This window comes from Falco biarmicus, chromosome 1 (genome assembly GCF_023638135.1).
Source record: "Falco biarmicus isolate bFalBia1 chromosome 1, bFalBia1.pri, whole genome shotgun sequence".
NCBI classification, from domain to species: domain Eukaryota; kingdom Metazoa; phylum Chordata; class Aves; order Falconiformes; family Falconidae; genus Falco; species Falco biarmicus.
In genome coordinates this window covers 7250115-7271456 of record NC_079288.1, presented here as the reverse complement: position 1 = coordinate 7271456, position 21342 = coordinate 7250115, and the positions used below count along the sequence as shown (strand labels likewise).

The window sequence follows — 21342 nt, the reverse complement described above, 5'->3', positions numbered from 1 at the left end:
TTAAGATGGCAAAGCAACAGATGCTGGCAGGAATGTCTGCAGAGAGGAAATATTGCTTTGAATGTTGTTTGCCATTTTTCTGAGCATTTCTGGAGAGTTAAGCAAGGAACTTTTAAAGAATGAGTTAAATACCAAAAGCAAAGCCTAAAACTGTTTCAAGGAAGCTTAGAAAACAATACATACTGCTAAGCCAGAGGCAGGCAGCCCTTCCCTCCTTTGACTCATGCTGTTGCTTTTTTCTGTTGATACTTGGGGAATCAGTTTTACCATTAGGTTACAAAAAGGTGACAGCTTACTGCCTTGATGACCTTGGGATGAAATGCTACAGGCTTTTTCCTTGCGGCACTACTCTTAGCAGCAACAATCCCAGGTATTAGATGGGAGGCAGCAATTCTGGTAACTAATGTAGGATGTCTCAGTGGAGTCTGTCACATGGATATTCTCTGAAACCTCCGCTTAACATTATGCGTACACTTCATTTTAGTGCTCACAAAGCTCTTAAGGATATGAAAGACCTCGGGATTTCTCTGAACTATAAATTCATTTGTAGGCCTTTGTGCAGGTGAGTTTTCTTTAGGTGCAAACCACCAAACCCCCCAGCCTTCCCCCAGCAAAACCCTGGCCTGTCTGCTCCTGTGGTGCTGCCACAGTGCCACCCAGTGCTGCCTGCCGCGGCTGCAGCTGCTTTGTCAGCACTAGCTGGTTAAAATACTGATTTCTAACTACACTTACTTACTCTTGAAATATTTTTTGACAGTTTCTAAAATACCCGAGTAAAGAAAACTGCATTAGCAACATAAACATCCAGTTCAGACAAACTGCTGCGAAAACTGTTGTATTGAAAATTCAGCTCCTTTCAATAGTAAATCAGCTTCTGCACTCCAACATACAGATGCACAGCCATCCTACACACTTGTAATTGGTCCTGGAGTAGGCCTTAATATATTACTCCCGTACAGCTGTATCACCAATTTTAGCAGGAATAGAAATGAGAGCAAGGAATGGATATGTATTAAAACCCTCCTACCTCCAGGATAGAGCTATAGCCACCCAGATAACGCAAGGGCTGTTTTTTTCCACTCATACAGATCGGCAGCTTTCTGTGTCTCACCATCTAGGTAAACATCCCGTGGAGGTAAGAAGTATTAGCAAGTTTAGGTTAATGTGGGCAAATAATGGGAGTTACAGGCCAACTGCGAAACATGCATGGCAAAGATGATCTGAACAATAACTCTGCTCTGGGTGGAGTGGAGCAGCAAACCAATGCTGACTGATTAAAAGCAGTTTCATCAGAACACAATTCCATAGGAATTCTGGCTGCGTAGATGGTGGAAGGAGATGCTGACGAAGCAAGTGCCTGTCCAGGACAATCACTGCTGCGAGTTCTGTTGTAGCATATTTTGCAGGGTTTTATGGTTTTGAAGAGCGGCTACCACATCCTCATAGAGAGTGTTCACGCTGATGCACAGGGGTTGACGTTGCAGCTCTGTCAGCTTGCAGGCGGCCAAAGTACAGAGGATGCAGAACAGCACGAAGAGCAGGACTCTCAGCACCGACCGCGACCAGGAGTGCTTGTGCCGGGGTGGCTGAGCAGGACGAGAACTGGAGGCGGGCTCTGTAATGAGGGCGTTTACAAGACAGAGAACGTGAGGAATACATCAAGTATCTTTTTAATAGTCTACATTCAGAAACAAGCTGTTCGGGTGAGATACTTCAGCCTGTGCTGCAGCTGTCGTTTGTCATGAATTTTCATCACTTAACTGTTCAGTAAGTAGATGTGCAGGATCTAACTGTTTAGGATGAAAAGTTTGAAATTTAGTTTCATGGTCAGCACTGAAGAGGGTGTAAAGCACCTTTGTGGAACACAAGACCTGCTTTTGCACATACAGGTCAGTACACTTAAAAAGAAATGAGTGGAGGTAAGTTCTCCTTAGGAACAGCTGAACTTTCTTGTAGCTCAGCAGCTCACCAGGAACACAAATTAAGGGGAAAAGGGAACACCAGTAGCGCTTACTAGAAGTCATACAGGTTCCCCCTGCTCCACTTCCACCACTTCCCGGTACCTAGGCTGCATGAAAGCAAATCTGGCAGCATCGCAATGTGATGAAATCTGATGCAATCCCACCCAAAATGGCTACCACTTACTTCGGATCTGCACAGTTTCTTTTTTAGTTTTCTTTTCCATCTCCTGTTTTGCAGCTTTCTGAGCATCATACTCCCGTCTTCTGCGTTCCTTTTCTTCTGCCTTCTCTCGCTTCCTCAGCTCCCTCTCTTGAGCCTCCTTTGCTCGTTGTTCTGCTTCACGCTTCTTCTCCATTTCTGGGGATTAATAGGAATTTTTTTCCTTTTATGTAAAGGGTTGTGACTGCCTTCTTCCTTACTACCTGTTTATCTGTTCCCAATCAGGAAGAGGAAACCAATCAAGTAACTATTCTCTTCTTTTATCTTTGGGTGGTTTTTTTACATGACATACCTTGCATTTTGCTCCCTCAGAATTAGGCTTCCCTTAAAATAAATCCTTTGTTGTTCTTTTGTATTTTTAATAGGTAATCTACAGTGCATTCCATCTAGAGAGCTAACTATCATTCAGGCAAGAAATCTCATAGTTATCCCCTGCTATCCTTCTCCCTCCAGCCCTTCTATCCCACTGTTCCCTAAGTCCTCAGGATTTTCATAGTTGCATGTACTTTTAGCAGTTTGTTAGATGGCAGTCAGTCCATTTGGGCACCTAAGAGAGACTGAGAACAGTCCTCAGCAGACAGCATGGCAGGGCTCCTGGTGCTTACCTCGCTCTGCTTGGAGCTTCCGTTGCCGCTGGCGATCCTGCTCCGACTGGATTGCTTTCATGTGCTGCAGTACCTTCAAGGTCCAAGAAAACAACCTGAGGTCTCTGCAGAAGGCTCGTTGCACAGTCAGTTCAATACAGAACAGCTGGAGTGTAGCTGAGGACAGTCAGCTGGGGCCAACCACCACCCCTGACTTATCCCTACAGGTATGGCTCCCAAGAGGAGGAGAGCTCACACCTTCCCACATGTATCTTTGTGGTTAAGAAACAGATCTTTTCATTAAAAAACAAATGTGGGAAACTGGTGCTAGCCGATACAGAGGATCACAGAACACTTCTATTTACGTAAAGCCTACAATTTGCCAGAAATTCTTCAGAGATTTTTGTGCTCTGGACTAGAAGTCTGGACATGGATTATTTTGTCCGATTATGCCTCCACTTTCTTGGCAACCAGCATTTAGTCCTCTCTTAACTCCACTAATGGACAAGAATCCTACTCAGCTCAGTGTTTGCTCTCTATGGGCAGAGAAGCAGTGAAGTCAGTGCAGTGAATCTGCACCTCACTGGCTAAACAAAACTTCAAACTGCTGCAGCAGCTGCCCAGCTCACTAAGCTAAAACATGAAGAACCACCACCACCAAAGCCAAGTAAGGAAAAAAAGAATAAAAGCAGATTCCTTACCTTGACAGCAGCCTGTTTACACTGCTTCTCATCCAGACAGTCTCCTGCTACTTTAGCCAGGACAGGATCCAGAGGATTGTCCTTCAGATCCAGCCACTTCAGGTTCTGCAGAAGGAAATGATAAAGGGAAGGCTGTAAGAGCACTGTAGTCTTGCAATTACTTGAGAGATCCAAAGCAGAAGCAAAGAACTACTTAGTTTTCACACGAATGAAACAGGTACAGAAGACAAGGAGAGCTTAAGCAGAGACATCTTCAATAGAAGCAAGATAATTTCCACTGAGCTGCGGTGCAGAGCCAGCTGAATTTTGGAACGGGTAGTCAGCAGGATGGATGCTTTACCAGAGAAATCAACTTGAGAAGGATCACAAGACCCTGGACTGCATGCCAAAGCTTTACATAACCGCCCAGCACAGTGTTTTACCTTGAGCTGTGCAAAGCTGACTGGCAGGGTGACTAAACGGTTGTTCAGAAGGTCCAGGTGCTGCAGATTGACCAGGCGGCCAAAGTCCAAGGGCAGCTGTTGAAGCCGATTCTTGCTCAAATCCAGTTTCACCAGATGCATCAAACTGCAGAAGTCTGACTAAAAACCGAACACAAACAAAACCCAGAAAAAAAGCTTGTCAGCACCTTGATGGGGAAACCTCATTAGGGAGGATGTGGAGAGTGCCTGCACGTCACATAAGCCACAAATCCTTAATTTACTACGGAATTGTGATAGAAGTAAATCACTCCCCTCCTCTGCCTCGGAAGATGGAGAACAGTGGGCCAGATAACCCAGACTGACTGCCAGGGTGATGTAGGGCTGTACAAGGGAACAAATCCAAGTCTCCACTGCTGGGGACAGGTCTGTGTTAGCGCGGGGACCCTCTGGCAGCTGAAACTACAACCTCCACCCAGCACAGAGGCCTCCTCTCTCCCGCCTCTGCCAAACCCACCCCAGTGCGGGCCTGGCCCTGGGGCCGAGCCATTCCGCCACCTCAGGGTGAGGGGAGCGCCAGCCCCAAACCTCCCGGGGAGGCTTTACTGAGGCACTAGTTATCTTTTCTGAACACTTTCCAGCAGACCCGTCCCCACAAAGGCTCTCTGGTACCTTACCGGCAGGGAAATGAGGTTGTTGCAGGATAAATCCAATATAGTGGCTTTTGGAAGAGCGGCCTGGAAGAGAAACAAAGCGCGGGGTGAGCCCCGGGGTGCAGCCCTGCCCTGCTGCCGGTGCTGCTTCAGCCCCTGCGGCTTCTCCGGCGTCCCCCTGGCCACCTCCACCGGTTCTGGCCTTTCCCCGGCCGGGACGCCACAAGCACCCGCAGGCCAGGCCGCAGCCCCCTCCTCCCACGCGTCTGGCGGCCCCGGCCCCGGCGGGCGCTCACCAGCTCCCGGACCGGGACCTCGTTGAGGTCGCAGAGGCTGAGATCCAGCTCGTTGCCATCCAGCTTGTCCTTCAGGCTCGGCCCCTTCCCGCCGCCCCGCGACATGGCGCCGGGTGCCCCCCGCCCGGCCGTCAGACGCTGCGGGCGGCCCGGCCCCGCCACACACTTCCGCGGCCACGTCCGCACCGGGCCCCGCCAGCCGCCCGCCCCAGCACGCCCCCTGGCGGCCCGGAGCGCCCCGAGACCCCCGGCCGTCTTCCCACGGGAAACGGCCCCGCCGAGGAAAGGGACCCCCCCTCCCCCTGCCGAGGGAGGGACCCCCCGCCGAGGGAAGGCCACCCTCCCCCTGCCGAGGGAAGGGACCCCCCCGCTGACAGAAGGGACCCCCCCGAGGGAAGGACACCCTCCCCGTGCCGAGGGAAGGGACCCCCCCGCGGACGGAAGGCGCCCCCCCGCCCAGGGAAGGGCCCCCGCGGCGGGTGTGGGCCGTTTGCCTCCCGCGCCGCGAACAACCGGCCGTGCGGGGCCGGCCCGCCCCGGCTGCCCCTACCCGGCCCTACCGCTGCGGCCGCCGCTGCCCCGGCCCCCGCGCTGCGCTGTCGGGCTGTCGCATCGCGACATCCCCCCGCAGACAGCCTCGCTGGCCCCGCTGGGGTTCTGGGTGCGCCCCCGGCTCCATCCAGCGCTCCACAGAAGGAGCCCGGGGCGCAGCCACACCAGTATTTCCCAGTAACGGGGTGAGGGTGAGGAGTCACCTTCAATTCCCCGAGCCCTTGTGCAAACCGTGGGGTGCAGCACCTTGAAAGGATGCTCCGGCTCCTGCAGGACACCTGCCCCTGGTTCTTAGGTTGTGGGTAGAACTCCGGACACCCTGAAACCTGCCTTCGCCCAGCACAGCGGTAGCCAAGGGTGCAGGGGGGGTGAACAGCGGGCCCCCAAACCCGCTGGCAGGGGTTCACTCCATAGAAAGGACAAAATCTGTCTGAGGGTGATGCGCTGTCCTCCAGGAGGTGACGGAAGTTTCTCGGGGCAGGTTATTGCTCCTCAGAAGGTGAGCTGAAATCAGAGAGCCCTCCCTTGGGAAAAGCAAGGTCTGCTTATGTAAGAATCGGGCCCGTCCCTCAGAATGTCACCGTGTCACCACAACATTCGGAGGCCAAGGAAGGGCCAGGAAAACACCCTGTTCCCAGGAGGTGTGGGGAAGCCGCTCCTTGCTGGATCTCCCAGCACACGTGCCAAGGTTGCCCGAGCCCTGTGTCACCCCGAGGCAGCAGGGGACTGGCACAGGGAGCTGGTCCCAGTCCCCTTCCCCAGCTGGGAGGCGCCAGGCACTGTCCTGCTGCCAAGGGCAAAACCCAGAGGGGTTTGGGGGGGACCCAAGTAAGATCCCCTGCACCTCTGGAAAAGGCCTTTGTCCCTGCAGTTCTGCGGAGACTGAAATCTGTTCTTTCTGGTTTACACGAGAAGGAAACGAAGGTGTAGATCAGTCACAAAACTGCTTATTTGTGGTTAACTCAAAGGCAGATTTTAAAATTTTCATTAGAAAGAAATTATGCTTTACTTGATGGCGTCTGAAGTGTTACGGTTGAGGCTGCCTTTGCTTTGACAATCTCGAACAAATGTACCCAAGTGTGAAGCTCACATTAACTTCTGCATGATTCTTGGTTTAATACCTAACCGGGATTCACCCTGTAGGATAATGACTGGAATGTGGGAAGATCAAACTGAAAAACTGTTTTATTTTTGTTTATTAAAGGTGAGGGGGTTTGGATCCCAGGCACTGGGGATTTTTCTCTGTGGTTACACAACACCAAGCTCCTGCAGTACAAAGATAATTGCTCTGTGCCGTGCTGAATTGGTGAAAGGATAAATTCTGGCCACAAATGTCACACAGCTTTACATCGTCTGTGGAAATGCATAAACTCACCTAGCTACACATTTTAGTGGGACTGACATGTAAATAGAGGTACCTGTGCACGTCCAAAAAGACTTCAAACCTCCACGAGACAGACAAACCATACCACGGGGCACATTTGCGCAGTCTGCTAGAGGAAGGCTGCCAGACCACCAGCAAGGAGAAGGGAGGAGGAACCGCCGAGGGAAGCAGGATGAATACTGGCAATCGAATACTGACCTAAGGATCCTTGCTGTGACCCTGGGGGCGTGAGCTGGCCACGCCAGCCAGGGGCTGGAGACCATCCCCAGACCCTCTGAAGATCTTTGGTCTGCCTCACTCGGTGTCCCCTCTTTGGCCACCGCCAGTTTTTCATATTTCAAAGACTAAAATGCCCCTTTGCCTACCAAAGAAAATACTGTCACCACTGCCACCAAAGAAACTCATTGTGAACAAGATGCACGTTGGGGAAAATCCTTGCTGCTTCTAAAATCAGGTAGCTATCGCTGGAGGTCTGGTTGCAGTCAGTGCTTCACTATGCAGCCGTGTTACGAGCACGTTTATGGCTTTGCTGCCTGAGATTCACCGTTCTGAGGCCGATATCGATGCCCTTGCGCTTGTCGTGGTGCTGACACAGTGTCCAGACACACTCAACTCCAGTTTCCTCCTGGGCAGAGCTGCAAAATGCCTCCCAGACATCACCCAGCAGGTCCACGGCTGAGCCAGAAACTGGCCATGTCTCAGGCCAGCACTGATAGCACTGTATCTTACTGCCTATATGGTATTTCAAAGGCACAGACCATTTTCCAGGCTCAAATTTATACCCCAGCCTTTTTTCCCAAGGATTAATGAGCTTTTAGCCATCGCTGCAGGCGATACCCAGAAAAGCCATCAGTCATTTTATGTGGGGAGTGGTGCATGTGTCACCTCCACAGCATCAGCTGCAGCGGAGCAGTGCTGCTCCCGTGGCCGAGCGCTCAGCAGGGCTCAGCACCGCAGCGCTCCTCGCCTGGGCACCTGCCCATGCCTTCGCCCTTTGGTGAGGGCATCTCAGGGCTCTGGAGTAGCTCTGCAATTCCTCGGGAGCAGCAGGGTACAGCAGGCAGGGAGTGCCCGGAGCTGTTGGCGAGGCAGTAACTGATAACTGGTTGAATGGGTAGGGCTGGAAATGCATTGGTGACTCACGGGGCTTGGGCACCCAGCGATGCCGGTGGAGGGAAGTGGGGCGAGTGGTGGTGGTTGCCTTGTACCAAAGCTCCTCTCAGCCAGGGCGTGGGGCTGCGTCGGGGCGTTGTGCCGCTTGGGATCAGGCGGATGGAGCAGTCTGGAAAAACGAGATGATGGAGGGGGGAGATGTGGGGGTGCAGGGGCTCGGGAAGGGAGCGGGCAGGTGCAGCCGGAGGTACCACTCTCAGTGTTATCGCGGTCCCTTGGCCCCCCAAAACCCCCTGCAAAGCGGCAGAAGCCAGGCTCCATCCCCTGGCTCTGCACCGCACACCCCCCACCCCCCTCCGGCCTGGGAGGGGACCGGGGGCAGCGACGACCCCCAGGCAGCGTGCGGAGGGATATGAGCCCCGAGCTGAGCACCCGCTGGGTGCTGCCAGCCGGGGGGTCCCCGCTCAGCCCCCGCCGCCCCTCCCTCCGGGCACCTCCCCCGGCGCCGGGGCCGAGGGGAACCGCAGCCCCCCGGGGCGGGCCGGGGCGGGCCCCGTGGCACCGCCCCCGCCCATCGACCGGCGGGCCGGGCCGGGCGCCCGGTGCTCGCCGCGGCCGCAGGGATGGCCACGGTGCGGCTGGCAGCGCTGGCCCACCGCGGGCTGCCCCTCCTGCGCCGGCTGGGGGGGCGGCGAGGGGCTCCGCCGCGCAGGTAGGACCCGGGGGGGGCTGTGTGGGGATGGAGGGATGGGCGGCTGTAGGGGTCAGGGGGCTATAGGGGACAGGGGGCTGTGGGGACTGGGGATGGGTGGTAGAAGGGCTAGAGGGGCTGTGGGGACTGGGGATAGGGGCTTTAGGGGATAGAGGGCTGTGGGGACTGGGGATGGGGTCTACAGGGGATAGAGGGCTGTGGGGGCAGAGGATGGGGGCTATAGGGGATGGGGCTGTGGGTGGGAGGTGGTGGGGAGCTTATAGGGGATGGAGGACTGTGGAAGCAGAAGATGAGGGGGCTGTAGGGTATGGAGGCTGTAGAAACAGGGATGGGGGCTCTAGGGGCCATGTGTGGTGGAGGACAGGAGCTATAGGGCAGCGACAGAGTGATGTGGGTGTCTGGCCAGGTGGGTGGCCACACGCCGGGAGGGCAGGTTCAGCTGGAGGTGCCACTCTCAGTGTGCATCGTGGTCCCTTGGCTTCCGTAAACCCTTTCCAAAGTGGCCAAAGCCAGGCTTTATCCCCTGGCTCTGCCCCCCTGGCCTGGGAGGGGACCTGGGGCAGTGACAAGCCCCATGGAGCATGCAGAGGGATGTGAGCCTGTGTCCGGGGCTGAACTTTATTTGTACAGCAGCTGCATCCTGATAGCAGTAACAAAAATGTATCAAACAGCTTCTCCATCCTCCTTCAGTGCTCTGACTCATGGGCTTTGTTGGGCAGTGTCCCTGTCCCCCTGCGGCCGTGCGGACCTCTGAGTGGTGGGGGGGCACTGGGGTGCCTGCAGGTCCAGGGCACCGAGGAGTTCTGGGGGGGGTCCAGCCAGGTCTTTGCCTCGCTTTTTTTCAGCGCTTCCTCTTGGAGCAAGTTTGTGGCAAAGAACAGCAATAGCAAATCAACTGGCATTGGGAAGGGCTTTGGAGGATTAGCCGATACTGGGAGCCTAACGCTCACTGGGAGGCATGACTTCTTAGGTAGTGAGTCCCCAGGAACTGTGGGGAGCAGCATTTGCTTTTCCACACTCGGTGTCTAGCTGTTTCTTTTTGGCTGGGCTGAGATCAGGAGCGGGGTGGCTGAAGCCCGTGTGTGGCTGGGGCCAAGACTGCCATTTTGCAATCTCTACTTAGGAATCGGGATCAGGAGGGACGCATGGCAGAGAGTTTGCTGCAACTTGGACTCCAGCCCAGGAGTTAAACTGAGGGGCAGGGAGACAAAGCGCTTTGAGAAAAAGACCATGTATTGAGAGGAGTAAACTCTTTCTAGTAATGTTTTAAATAAGTTTATTAAATTCTGCTCCTTGTGTTAAACAATATTTATCCTTCTGGCAGAAAAAGTGTGGAGGGGAGGGAGGTGCGGTGGGAAATGTAACCAAAAAGTCTGCTGCAGCAGCAAGCTGGAAGCTGTGGGGACTTGATCCTTTCTTGACCTAAAACAAACAAAAGCAACGAGAACCTGGTTAACTCGTTAGTCAGCAGGGTTCTTTTAAAGAGTAAAGAAGAGGTAAGGGCAGGGTTAACTCTCACCACCTTTTTATTGTAGTTGTGGTATATAAAAGACCCAAAACCTCTCACTTTGGGGGTGAAGCTCCTGGTAGATGCCCATGGATAAAGGAGCTAGTGAGCCTCTCCGGGTGTGAAGTGCAGCCAGGATGGTTCCCAAGCCCTGGGAGGGCAGGGCTGTTCCCCTGTGTGCAGAGGAGATGGCACCACAGCTCAGCTCAATGTCCTTTGCAGCAGCAAAGCAGGAGCTTGCTTGCGTGCTCGTCATGGAGGACAGGTTATGCTGATCTTGCATTCGTCTCTTTTCCCTTCTGATAATTTCCGTAGAGACTGGTGAAGAGTTAAAGGTGAAAAATGAAGCTGGTTGTCTTCTATCAACAGCTATAAAATGTTAGCTGGGGCTATTCAGCAATAAACACAAAGAGCTCCTAGGATTAGTCCAGAGTGCTTGTTTCAGTCTGATTGTTTCTGCTGGCCACCGTCCGGCAGGAGTGCTTGCTGGGGCTGCCAGGGCTCGGCTCCTTGCCTGCCTTTCACCCGGGATGGGAAGGCGATGCCTTTTCCCTGGGTCTCTGATGTTTCTCTATTCCGTTGCACTGCTGAACTCCAGGGTTAAGGAGTTTGCAGGAGCAGCCTGGCGATGAGCCTGGCTCATCTGCAGGCACTGCAGGCTGTCTTGCTGCTGGAATGTATTGCCAACAGAAGGCACGTGCTCTCCGAGAGTAGTGTTTCACTGTTTATGTTGGGACCCAGGAGGAAGCAGAGTTTTATTTGCTCTCCTCCAGCTCACACAGGGAAATGAGAGCTGCAGTAATACCAGACCGTCAGACCATTGGTCTTGGTTTAGCTCTGGCAGTACCAGATGCTTCATAGGAAGAGATGGAGGGGGAATTACTTCTTTTCTGAACCAAGAGATTATTTCTAAATTGTTTGGACCCTTTCTTTGTAGAGGTTTTTTGATACATTCTTTCAGATCAGATAGGTACACATGCTGTTGGCTATAGGCAGGAGGGAGACCAACCCTACATTATTTCCAGCATGATGCTACTGATAACAAATGTATCTTGTATCTGCCCCATTCCTTCCATTCCTGATTCCCAGTGCTTCCAGCAGCCTGCTCTGTTTTATGTCACATCTTTCACTTCTGCCATGGCCAGGAGATTAGTGATACAGAAATGCTGAAGCACACGCAAACATCGGACCAGTATTCTGGGAGCTGAAACTAGATGACAGCTGTGATTTTGCTTTCCTCAACATATTCAAAGAAACCACGTGAGCAAGCGCTTTGAGAGGAGTTAGCGACTCTGGGTTATGAGCATAAGATATCTTAGGCTCTAATTACAGAGCTGCTGATGCTTTCATTTGAAGATGTGAGTGCTTGGGACCTTTGACTGTATTTGCACAATGTTTTGGAGTGAAGGGCTTTGTATAGACATGTTGTACTGCTCTGTGATGCTCTTTCATCCCCCTGTGTGGAGGCAGGGAGGAAGCCGTAGCCATGAAGGCTGGAGGTGGAACTGGCTTAGGCTCTGGCTTTGCACCTTGCATTTAGTGTGGAAGTCCAGCTCCTTCGAGGTCAGCAAAACCCTTTGGCTCTTTGCCTCTCTTTGTGATGAGGTTTTGTTCTTTTGCGTTTTCAGTCGTGGTAGAAGAACGTGTTGGACCCAATTTTTGGCCCATTAGTTCCTTATGTGATATCCCCAGAGGAACTGATGTATTCCATGAAATGCTTGTGTGTTTACTTGCTCCCACTGCAGCCCAGTGCCGAGCCTGCTGGGCTCCCAGTAAGCCCTGAGGTGGTGCTCAGAGAAAGTGCTCTTGCACAACTGGGTCTGCAGCTGCTCTCTGGCTGCTCCAGCCCTTCCCAGGCTGCGGGAGCCAGCAGGGAGCTGGACCGTGCCTTAGCTGGAACAGAAAATCCGTGTTTAGGGACAGGCTCGGCTGAAACGGGAGGTGACTTGGCTTTAGGGAGATGCAAGTGTGGTTGTCTCCATTAAGCGTTTTCACGAACAGCCTGCGGTTTCTTCACCAGCCTGTGTGAGCGGCTGGAGCTGCTTGTCTGAGATCACCCTACGGCGATGGGACGGTGGCTTCTCCAGTTGCCGTTTCAAACAGCAAGTGGCCGTGGCTGCAGTGGCTTTTACCACTTTCCCAAGAGCATTCATCCTTCCCTTAGGTTAGAGAGAGTTTTTTTCAACCTTTATTTTACATAACCTCTATTTACAAAGGCTTTTGTTCCGCAGTGCTATCTCTCATCTCCCAGTTTATCTATGTGCCTTGCCCAGGAGCTTTCAAACGATAAAAGATAGTTTGGTTTAGCATTTACCCCTGCCAAGTCCTCCTCCAGCAGCCCTACAGCCTTGATGTGAGTTGCCCAAGAGCTCTGCAAGGAGGATGGCCGCACAGCATCAGCCGGAGTTGCACAACGCTCCATCTGCCAAGAAGCCATCGGGGAAAGAGGGTCAGGTCATTTGCTCAGCTGTCGGAGCAGAACTCCTCCCAGGAGGGAAAATCTTCTTCTGTGCTTCTCTTGAGACTGAACTCTGCCCTGCAGAGGAAGTAATTTCATGCTGGGTTTTGTTTCTCATGGGCAGGAAAACAAATCTGTCATGGTAAATAGCACCGAATCTTTGCAGAATATTGATCCTGTAACAAATGGGGGGAAATTGAGTTTGGGCTGGTCTAGTTTTCCTCTCTAGGGCAGGAATCCCTCCATTATACACTGAACCTGCAAACCCAGGGCATTGCCTCTGAGCTCTGCACCCCACAAGTGTCACTTAACCCTGGCCTTTCTGGTCATCTCCTAAGGTGGGAATGGAGAGCTAAGAGCATGGAGGGAGGCAGGGAAGAAGAGGAGGCACAGAGAAAGCGGGGGATGCCCGGGGAGGAGGACAGCATGGCAGGGCATGGCTGCTGGGGCAGGGTGAGGCTCGGAGGAGGTGGAGAGAGAAATCAGGGCAAGAACTGCAGCGCTCGGATGGTCAGGAGCTGTGTTTTAAGGGGAGGTCACTGCTTTTCCACTGATGATCAGACCTCAGTGAAAGCCTTAATGATTTAAAAATTATTTTCTCTACTGCCTTGCCCACATCCTCTCATTGCTGCCCCTCCTAACAATGTTTCATCTCCAGCTTGGCCTCTGGCACAATGTCTCTGTGCTCCTCTCGAGGACCCTGTTGTGCCATTCCTGCCCGGGTGCTGCTCTGCCAAAACACCTCCCTCCCCTCCTCTCCCACGTTTGCAATGGGTGTAGGCTCCCCCACCCTGTGAGTCTGCTCTCTTATTGCCTCCGCACTTCTTCCCCCTCCTCTCACTGGTAGCCCCTCACTTTACCGATGCTGTAAGCTCGTTGCAGTCTAGCTGGCAGAAACAGCAAAGCGGGTGCAGCCCGCTCACCATTGCATGCACACATCATTGCTCTGAAATGCCTCTTGGTTACAGCTCAGCTTCTTTGAACTCTTCTAAACAGTTTCTGTTCTGCAGAATTAGGCTTTTCTCCACAGACCGTGTTTGGAGACCGATCTCTGACTAATTTGAACTTCCTTTTTCTCAGTCATCTGCTCTTTCCAGCAGAGAGAAGCCAGTTGGAGGAATTGCACTACAGATTGGATTGTGTTCCTTCCAAGTTATTTGTACTTTTTAATGTCGCAGTAAGGCCAAACCCAGTTGCCATCTCTCAGTAAACTGCAGAGCCCATACTCTATCCATACATCCCAAAATATCCAGGTAGTTTTCACCCCAGGTGAATGATTGTAGGACCAGGCTGTGCCCGGCCCGCAGGGCTGTTGCAGGCTCCTTCCCCATCAGTTGGCAGGACCCTGGTTTTCAGTGGAGGGATGTGGGCTCTGCCTGTGCTGCCCACTGGTGTGGGCAGGTCTGGGTGGGTGCAGTGGGATGGCTGAGGCCACCCACCTGCCCAGTGCCCCTGGGCTGCTGCACACAGGTCCTTTTGGAGGAAGGTCTTCCTCGTCTTGACCCACTGAAGCAGCTGCCTGTGGTTCTCACTGGGGCAGGGATGTGCATCGGGTACTCCTGGTACTGTCCGCAGGTTGATAATCCTTCCAGATGGGGAGAATTGTATTGATGGGTTATAATAAAAAATACCTTTTTTTTTTTTTCCCCCTCACAGTGCCCTGCACACAGGGAGGCCCTCTGCCTCCCACAGGGTGACCAACAGCTATATCCAGGGGACCACAGACATCCCCCTTCTCACCAAAACCGTGGGCCAGTGCCTGGATGAGACCGTTGAGCGCTTTCCTGATCGCGACGCCTTGGTCTTCTGCCGAGATGGAGTTCGGAAGACGTTTGCTCAGTTCAAGGAGGAGGTGAGTGCCTGGCTCATCCGTCAGGGGGTTCGGGCGGGTGGACGAGGGCAGCAGCAGGCGTGATGGAGAAATGAGAAATGGTTTCATTGCTCAGCTCAGGAGCAAGGCATGTTATATATGGGTCCTCATCCTGGCCCTGGGCAGGGGGCAAGTGCACCTCCCCAGCACACACCGCTGGGCGTGCACTGCCTCCATCCTCCTGAGGGTCTCGAGATCAAAGGGGGAAGGCAGCCCGTGTAAAATGCTTGCTGAATATCCCAGAATGAACTTTCATAATTAAAAATTATTACCCTTATCTGATGTGTTGTGGGCTGAGCCACAGTGTTTTTCTCCACTGGAGCAGCCCGCAGCTCTTGTATTAATCACTCGGTCTGACTGTCAGAGGTTGTGAGCACGTGGAGGTTTCTAGTCCAAGCACAAAGGCAAGTGAGCAAAGTCAAGGAGCAGGTCCTAATAACAATTCCAAAAATGCGTGTGGGTGTATCTATGCATGTGTATGCATGTGTATTGCATACAAATACATGTTTATGTGTCTTCTGAATGGCAGGGCAATATTTCAAGGCTAACTACCTGGAAAGTTTCTGTGAAATGTATGATATGGTCTTGGATAGGAAGAATTGTTTGGGGTTTTTTTTTCAGATTTACTAGCATTTTGGTTACATCCATTCAGATAAACGAGATTAGCTGTGTTCACCGTAATTTTAAAAAGTAGGCTGTAATTCAGAACTAAATTCCTCAATAAAAATTCCAGCTATATCTCCTACAAGGTAGATTTCATAAATTCATGTGAGAACATAAAAAAAACCCTATAACAACTTTCCTGGACACCTCAGAATATTTACACATCCATCTGCACACCAGATGCATGCTTACTTACCATCTTGCAAAATAAAGTAGTCATGTTAATAGAGTGGTTGAATTCAATTTAATGAGGATAGGAACCCCAAACTGGCCAAAAATCACTCGATACAGTTTTCTTCACCCGAGCCTTGTTAGAAGCAAGCGATGTGCTGGGACAGAGGCAGATCCAGCAGTGCAGATGGGCCCAGCGTGTGGGTAAGGCTGAGCCCTAAGCTGAGTTGATGAGGAGCTAGATGTTAACTAGACTTTGGGCAAGAATTTGCAACTGTTTGTACATAATTTCCTGGTTTGGTTTCCCCCCTGCTTTGCTGTATTGTTCCACACTTGTTATTTTTATGCTTTCAGTCAACCCGCTAAGCAGGGGCTGGTCCACGCACTGGCTCGGAGGATGCTGCTGCGGCAGTAGCAGGCAGGCTGTGCAGAAGAGGTACATTCTGTCCAATTCCAGTTGCAAAGACGATGCTTTTTGCCCAGAAGGCAGCGCCTGGAGACAAATACTCCCCACTGCATCCTGTGTGTGATCCTCAGGCACTTGTATTTTACAGGTGGACCGCATGTCGGCTGGGCTTCTGGCTCTTGGCCTGAAGAAGGGAGACCGGCTGGGGATGTGGGGTCCCAATAAATATGAGTGGGTTCTCATGCAGTTTGCAACTGTCCAGGCAGGAATCATCCTGGTAAGGAGTTTGCTGTGTCTGGGTTTTTAGCAGTCTGTTGGGAAAGGAAACAGGCAAAAAAGCAACAGAAGGTACTGGGGAGTAAAGTTTGTTGTCTCTTTTTTCCATGCTCTTACCCATGCTTAACTGAATTGAGTATTTAAACAACATCTGTGCAGCCCCGTGCATCTTTGCCCTCTGCTGTGTAGGGAAGCAGACTGCAGAGGAAGGAGCAGCAAGAAATGGACTGCTGTGACCTTGCTTGCAGCGGCTGATGGTGGAAGGAGATGTACTTTTATAAATAGGACCATTTAGAAATATATAATACATTTTATATACTGTATATAAATAACATATAAATTATATGTAAAATATAAGGTATATAAATGTATATACATTTAATAAATATAAATAGGACCATTTTTATGTAGCATGCTGCTGTCCTAAACAGTCACCAGCTATTTAGATCCCTCCTAAATAGGGCCTGTATTGCTTTGGTGCAAATGCTCCACTTAAGAGTCTAGTCCAAGCTGCATATCCTCAAAAGCCAATTTTCATTTGATAGTATGACCCCGCATGTTCATCAAAATGCCTCTTATTTAGGCGGTGCACCGTGGTAAGGACTGCACCCTGTCTGCTGGTCTGTTTTCTTTGTTGTGGTTGATCCCAGGCTCTAAGACACAGTGTGAGGGTGGATGAGCACAGCTCAGTATGAGCCTGATGGTGAACTCAGCTCCAGCAGCTGATGCTGCTTCTGTGGAGAGCTGGGTAGGAGAGAGCTGGTGCTTTCATGGCTCTCCATCATGAAACCTGACTTGCACTGGAGTTTTGAGTCTTTGGTTTAATGAACTGAATGTCTGCCTGTGAGACAGGAGCTGGGGTTTCTGTTCCTGAGACTCTGTTTTGATTATGTGTCCTCTCATAAACTCTTCTCTTTTTCGTTGTTTTCTTTCATGCAAACACAGGATTTCTGGTGAATGTGAAATCCCTGTGCTGGTGAGCTCTCAGTTCTGCCAGTTGGAGGAAAAGCTTTGAGTGTGGCTTGTCCCTGGGAGAACTTCTCTGTTGGAATATGTGTTAGGGGAGAGGGGTTTCAAGGCAAGGGTAACTCTGATCAACCTTCTTGTCTCTCCCTCTTCAGGTATCCGTGAATCCAGCCTACCAGGCCCTTGAGCTGGAGTTTGTCCTCAGGAAGGTTTGTATGGCGCTTGCTGGAAATGTTAATTGATTTGTTGTGAGAGCTCAGATGAGCAGCTGTCTGTTAAAGGGGATGGTGGGGACACAGCACGGATGAGCTTCTACTTAAGGTTTGCACGTGTCAGGGAGAGCTGGAGAGCAGAGCTGGTGGTGGCCGTGTAGACAGAACGCCACCACGCAGCGACCAAGGGGGTGAAGCTGCAGTTAAGTGGGCACATTTGTTGCTGTCCCCTGTGGCTGCCACCTTGTCTGTTTGATGGAGACTTCTGCATCCTCATCCCTCTCTCTCCCTGCTAACAACAGAGTCCTGCCCATATGACACCAATAACAACCATACCTGCCAGCAATTGTTTACTAGGGAATGAGGAAAACAAGGCAAGACTAAATATCTGCCCCAGGCACTACCTGAGAAGCCAGGAAAGCAGAGACTATGTAATAACAGAGTGTGGCTGCAGTCTCTGGAGGCAACATCTGCCTTAGATCGGTTCTAGCTTCCCCACACTCATGCTCCAGCCTGCCTGGGATGGAGAGCACCCTGTGCCTGCCCTCCCCGGCTCGGTGCCATCCTGCCTGTCTTCTGCTTGGGGCAAAAATCACCATCTGGGATTTTAACCTTGAAAGGAGAAAGGCTCAGAAAGGACCAGCCTACTTAGTAGCTTGATTTCTCCTTCCCAGATTTGTCCTAGGCCTTGCTGGCTTTGGGTTTAACCTGGTTTAAGTCCTAAGTATTGCCACTGCTTGACATCTTTCTGCTGTCTGAGCCTCACTGCCCCAGCTACCCTCACGTACCTGCCTGGGATTGAGTTTGCAATGTGCAGAGCATCAATCAGTTTAACATGTTCTGGCTTCTTAGCTCCAGTAATGGGGAATTCAGGTTATTAAACATTTGATGGCTAAAAATTAATCCTAGGATTAAGAACCTAACTGCTCATCTGTGGTTTGTTCAGCTTTAAATCAAAGGCTGGTACTAGAAGAGAGAGAACCACTTCTGGGGCTTCCCAGCACCAAGTTCTTGCTTTACCTGGAAAGCAGATTATTTCTAGCAACGAAGGGTGACTTTTCTCTCGCATCAGAAACTCTGTAATTCAGTTTCTGGGCTGCAGTTTGTGTTCCCATTTCATCCTTCATTTAATCCTCTTACCCTACCCTCACTGGTGTCACTCCTGGTTTTATGTGTTAGAATTGAGCACAGAGCTGCAGTGAAGCACATCTTTTCCAGCGTGGATGTCCTGCTTCTCTCACCAGGTAGAAGTGTGCATGTCGGTACTTGCCTTTTTCGCCAGTGAGACTTGGTTTTTGTTTTCCTTTCCATCTCTTGTGTCAGAGTCTGCTCTGACTTTCTCCTCCAGTGTAAATCTGGAGTATCGATGGGGTAAGAAGAAACGCGCTTGCAGCTCCACTGGGGATTACTCCTGTCTCACCCTCCCAGGTTTGCTAGCGTTCCTAGCTTTTCCATGTACCTTTGGCACTGGGATCTCTGGTGTATTTATTTGCACCACAAACCCCCTGAAGACTTTAGGGCTCTCCCTGTTGGGTCCTGTGCAGTCCTTTCCTTGCTCCATCAGGTTCCCTTCCTTTGGCATATACAGAAATACATGCTGAATAACCATTCATCCAAATCCTGCTGTGTTTCCAGGGCTTTGCAAAAGCAAACTGATGGCAGGTTTCGTATGGCTGGTCCTTTGAAGATGGCTCTGCTGCCATTCAAATTGAGACCAAGTGGGAGATGCCCACCCAAGGAGAGACCCTTATCTCATGTAGCATCTGCCCTGCAAGCTCCGCTCCTCACATAGCATCTGTCTTGTAAAACTAGTTCAACCAGAGTAGTAGTTTGAGGGAACTAATAGCAAAAAGTTAGAGAGGTTCAAAACATCCCAGAGCACGCTCATTCCCCTGGGTTCTGAGCAGATTATTCCAGAAAATAGAATAAATGTTTGTTTTGCCTTCTGACAAACCCCAGAGGGTATTTACAAATAATTTATTGGCATAGCCTTGGTCTCCTTATTTCACAGACCTTGGGAAAATAATGAAAACAGCAGAGTAAATAATTTATGTAAATAATCTATTTGACAAGAATGCATTTTTTTTTGGAAGATGAAAGCAGTTTGCAAATCTGGGTCAAATTCAGCAAATCTTTGCTGAAAAAGAAAGAAATTCTTGGTGTAATTAAAATGCTTTGTTTCAGGATTACGTAAAGGTTGAATAAAAAAATGTTTTAATTTTCAAAATAGCTAATGCTTTAAAAAGAGGTGGAAAAATCTTAGGGAATGGAAAACCTTAACAAAAAAACCACAACAAAACTTTGGCTTGACCTGAGAGGCAATCTTCAGGTCTCCTTGATTTTTCGAAAGTTCCTCAAAAAACCTCATTTCAGATCAACTCAAATGATTATTTTTTTGTTGTTTTCCTTTGAATTTTGGGACTGGGTGCTTTGTTGCGACTCTTAATCTGAAAAATCGGTTGTTTGCCTTGCGCTGGCAATGAGTGTCAGTCCTGGGAGAAGTGGGAGCCCCAGGATCTGCTCTCCCCCAGGATCTGCTCTTGGGAGCAGCACCCAGCCCATCCTGCACCGATCACTGGGGAGGAGCAAAGCACCAGCTGAGCACTGGGATCAGGGCTTGGCGTGCTGGGCGTGCAGTAACAGCACCTTGCCCTCTGCTCACCGTGTTTTGCGAGTGCACAGCTGTAAGGGCTTGGTTTGCATTTGCCCTCAGCGAACATGCCTGCGGGAGACATGTCCCCAGCCCCGGGAGCATGGCTGCTGTGCCCTCGCTGTGCAGGGACCTTGGTTATCTTCTTCAGAAAATCTTTGAACCACTTTCTTCCTAGGAAAAGCTAAAAAATCTCCAGGTTTAGTCTGGAGAGAACTCATGTCATGTGCTTATAGAAGAAAATCCCAGTGCGCTGTTAATGCCCGACGCTTGCTGTGTGGGGTCACAGGGCTGTGTCCCCCTGTGTCGGTGGTGACTGCTCTTTATCATGTCCTTGAACATCAGCCCAACTTCTCATAAGTTTCTGTCTCCCTTCACAGGTTGGCTGTAAGGCCCTGGTGTTTCCTACTCAATTTAAAACACAGAAATACTATGATATCCTAAAGCAGTCGTGTCCCGAGCTGGAAAAATCCACTCCAGGGGGATTAAAGAGCAAAAGGTGAGTTGGGAGCAACTGGTGTCTGTGCACCGACCTCACAGCTGTGTCCTTGTGCTGCACAGCACAGGCTCTGGTGGAAGAAGGACCCACGCAGGGTCTCACCAGAAGAGAAGGAGTCAGGCTGCCCTGGAGGTTTGCCCAGACCACTGAACACCCACCCAGGCAGTTTTCTCCTTGCTCCATTAATGTTGATGGTATTTTTCTTTCCGCCAGGCTGCCTGACTTATCCATTGTCATCACACTGGACTCGAAGCTGCCTGGCACCTTCCACATGGATGAGGTGATGCAGGCTGGGGACAGCAGCCACGTGAAGCAGTTGAGAGCCCTGCAGCGGACCCTCTCCTGCGACGAGCCCATCAACATCCAGTTCACTTCAGTAGGTGCTCCTGCCCACTCCGTGCCTCGCAGTTGGGTTCCTCGCTGGGGGTGCAGGGAAAGATGTGGGTGATGCTGAGAATCCCATTTCCTTCACCTTCTGCCCTCTGAGACCTGGTTCCATCTTCTGCTGAGGGATGGAGGAAGTGTTCCAGCATTTCCCCTCGCTGCTGCCATTCTTGCTGCTCAGCTCGTGGTTGAGGGCTGGTGGAGATAAGAGGGTGTCCTGTGAACCCTGTGCAGCTGAAGGCGAGTCATTTTATTTTGGTGTGGCTTGGGTTTCAGATGCTGTTAAAGTAAGAAAAAAAAAAAAGTCTCCCATGTCTGAATGGAGAATGAAGTGCAGGATCACCCCGGAGCCTGCCTGGGCAATCAGAGCACACATCACTCATCTTTGGAAAAAGGGGGGGGTCACTTCGTAACACCCCGTGTCTTTCAGGGGACAACAGGAAGCCCCAAAGGAGCCACCCTCTCTCACAGGAACATCGTGAATAACGCCAATCTGATCGGTCTGAGGCTGGGGATCACACAGCAGGTGGGTTGCGGTGGGGACATGCTTAGGAGTGCTCTCCCATGCCACAGAGACCATGCGTGGGGACAGCGTTGGTGCTGGCTCAGCATAAGGGCAAGTTTGCTATGAGTGACAGCGAGGGAGATTCATGCATAACATCTTTCATTTCAGTGGAGTTTCATT

General features: G+C 51.2%; 2 protein-coding genes across 3 annotated transcripts in view; one reads left to right on the top strand and one right to left on the bottom strand.

The window, feature by feature from the left end:
- Positions 1-819: 819 nt before the first annotated feature.
- On the bottom strand, positions 820-5019 carry LRRC59 (leucine rich repeat containing 59). Its single transcript, XM_056334004.1, has 7 exons — positions 4835-5019; positions 4563-4622; positions 3889-4047; positions 3467-3571; positions 2787-2859; positions 2146-2319; positions 820-1615 (listed from the first exon to the last, which is right to left on the bottom strand). The coding sequence occupies exons 1-7, from the start codon at positions 4937-4939 to the stop codon at positions 1371-1373; spliced, it is 921 nt and encodes a 306-aa protein (XP_056189979.1). The 5' UTR covers positions 4940-5019; the 3' UTR covers positions 820-1370.
- A 3438-nt stretch (positions 5020-8457) lies between these two features.
- Positions 8458-21342, top strand: part of ACSF2 (acyl-CoA synthetase family member 2) — a 37546-nt gene continuing 24661 nt past the window's right edge. The window contains exons 1-7 of one of the 2 annotated variants that reach the window (XM_056323505.1): positions 8458-8595; positions 14217-14412; positions 15819-15947; positions 17068-17121; positions 20155-20273; positions 20487-20649; positions 21088-21183. In XM_056323505.1, the coding sequence (XP_056179480.1) occupies positions 8507-8595; positions 14217-14412; positions 15819-15947; positions 17068-17121; positions 20155-20273; positions 20487-20649; positions 21088-21183 (846 nt within the window). In that variant the 5' untranslated portion in view covers positions 8458-8506. The remainder of the gene's footprint in view (positions 8596-14216; positions 14413-15818; positions 15948-17067; positions 17122-20154; positions 20274-20486; positions 20650-21087; positions 21184-21342) is intronic. The other variant, XM_056323516.1, reaches the window with a different exon arrangement.

Bases quoted from the DNA above. Each gene is read 5' to 3' on its own strand.
- LRRC59 (XM_056334004.1), bottom strand. From the start codon at position 4,939: ATGTCGCGGGGCGGCGGGAAGGGGCCGAGCCTGAAGGACAAGCTGGAT. The intron at 4,623-4,834 runs GTGAGCGCCCGC...TTTCTCTTCCAG, and splicing joins AGGTCCCGGTCCGGGAGCTG to GCCGCTCTTCCAAAAGCCAC. The intron at 2,860-3,466 runs GTAAGGAATCTG...TGGACCTTGAAG, and splicing joins GTAAACAGGCTGCTGTCAAG to GTACTGCAGCACATGAAAGC.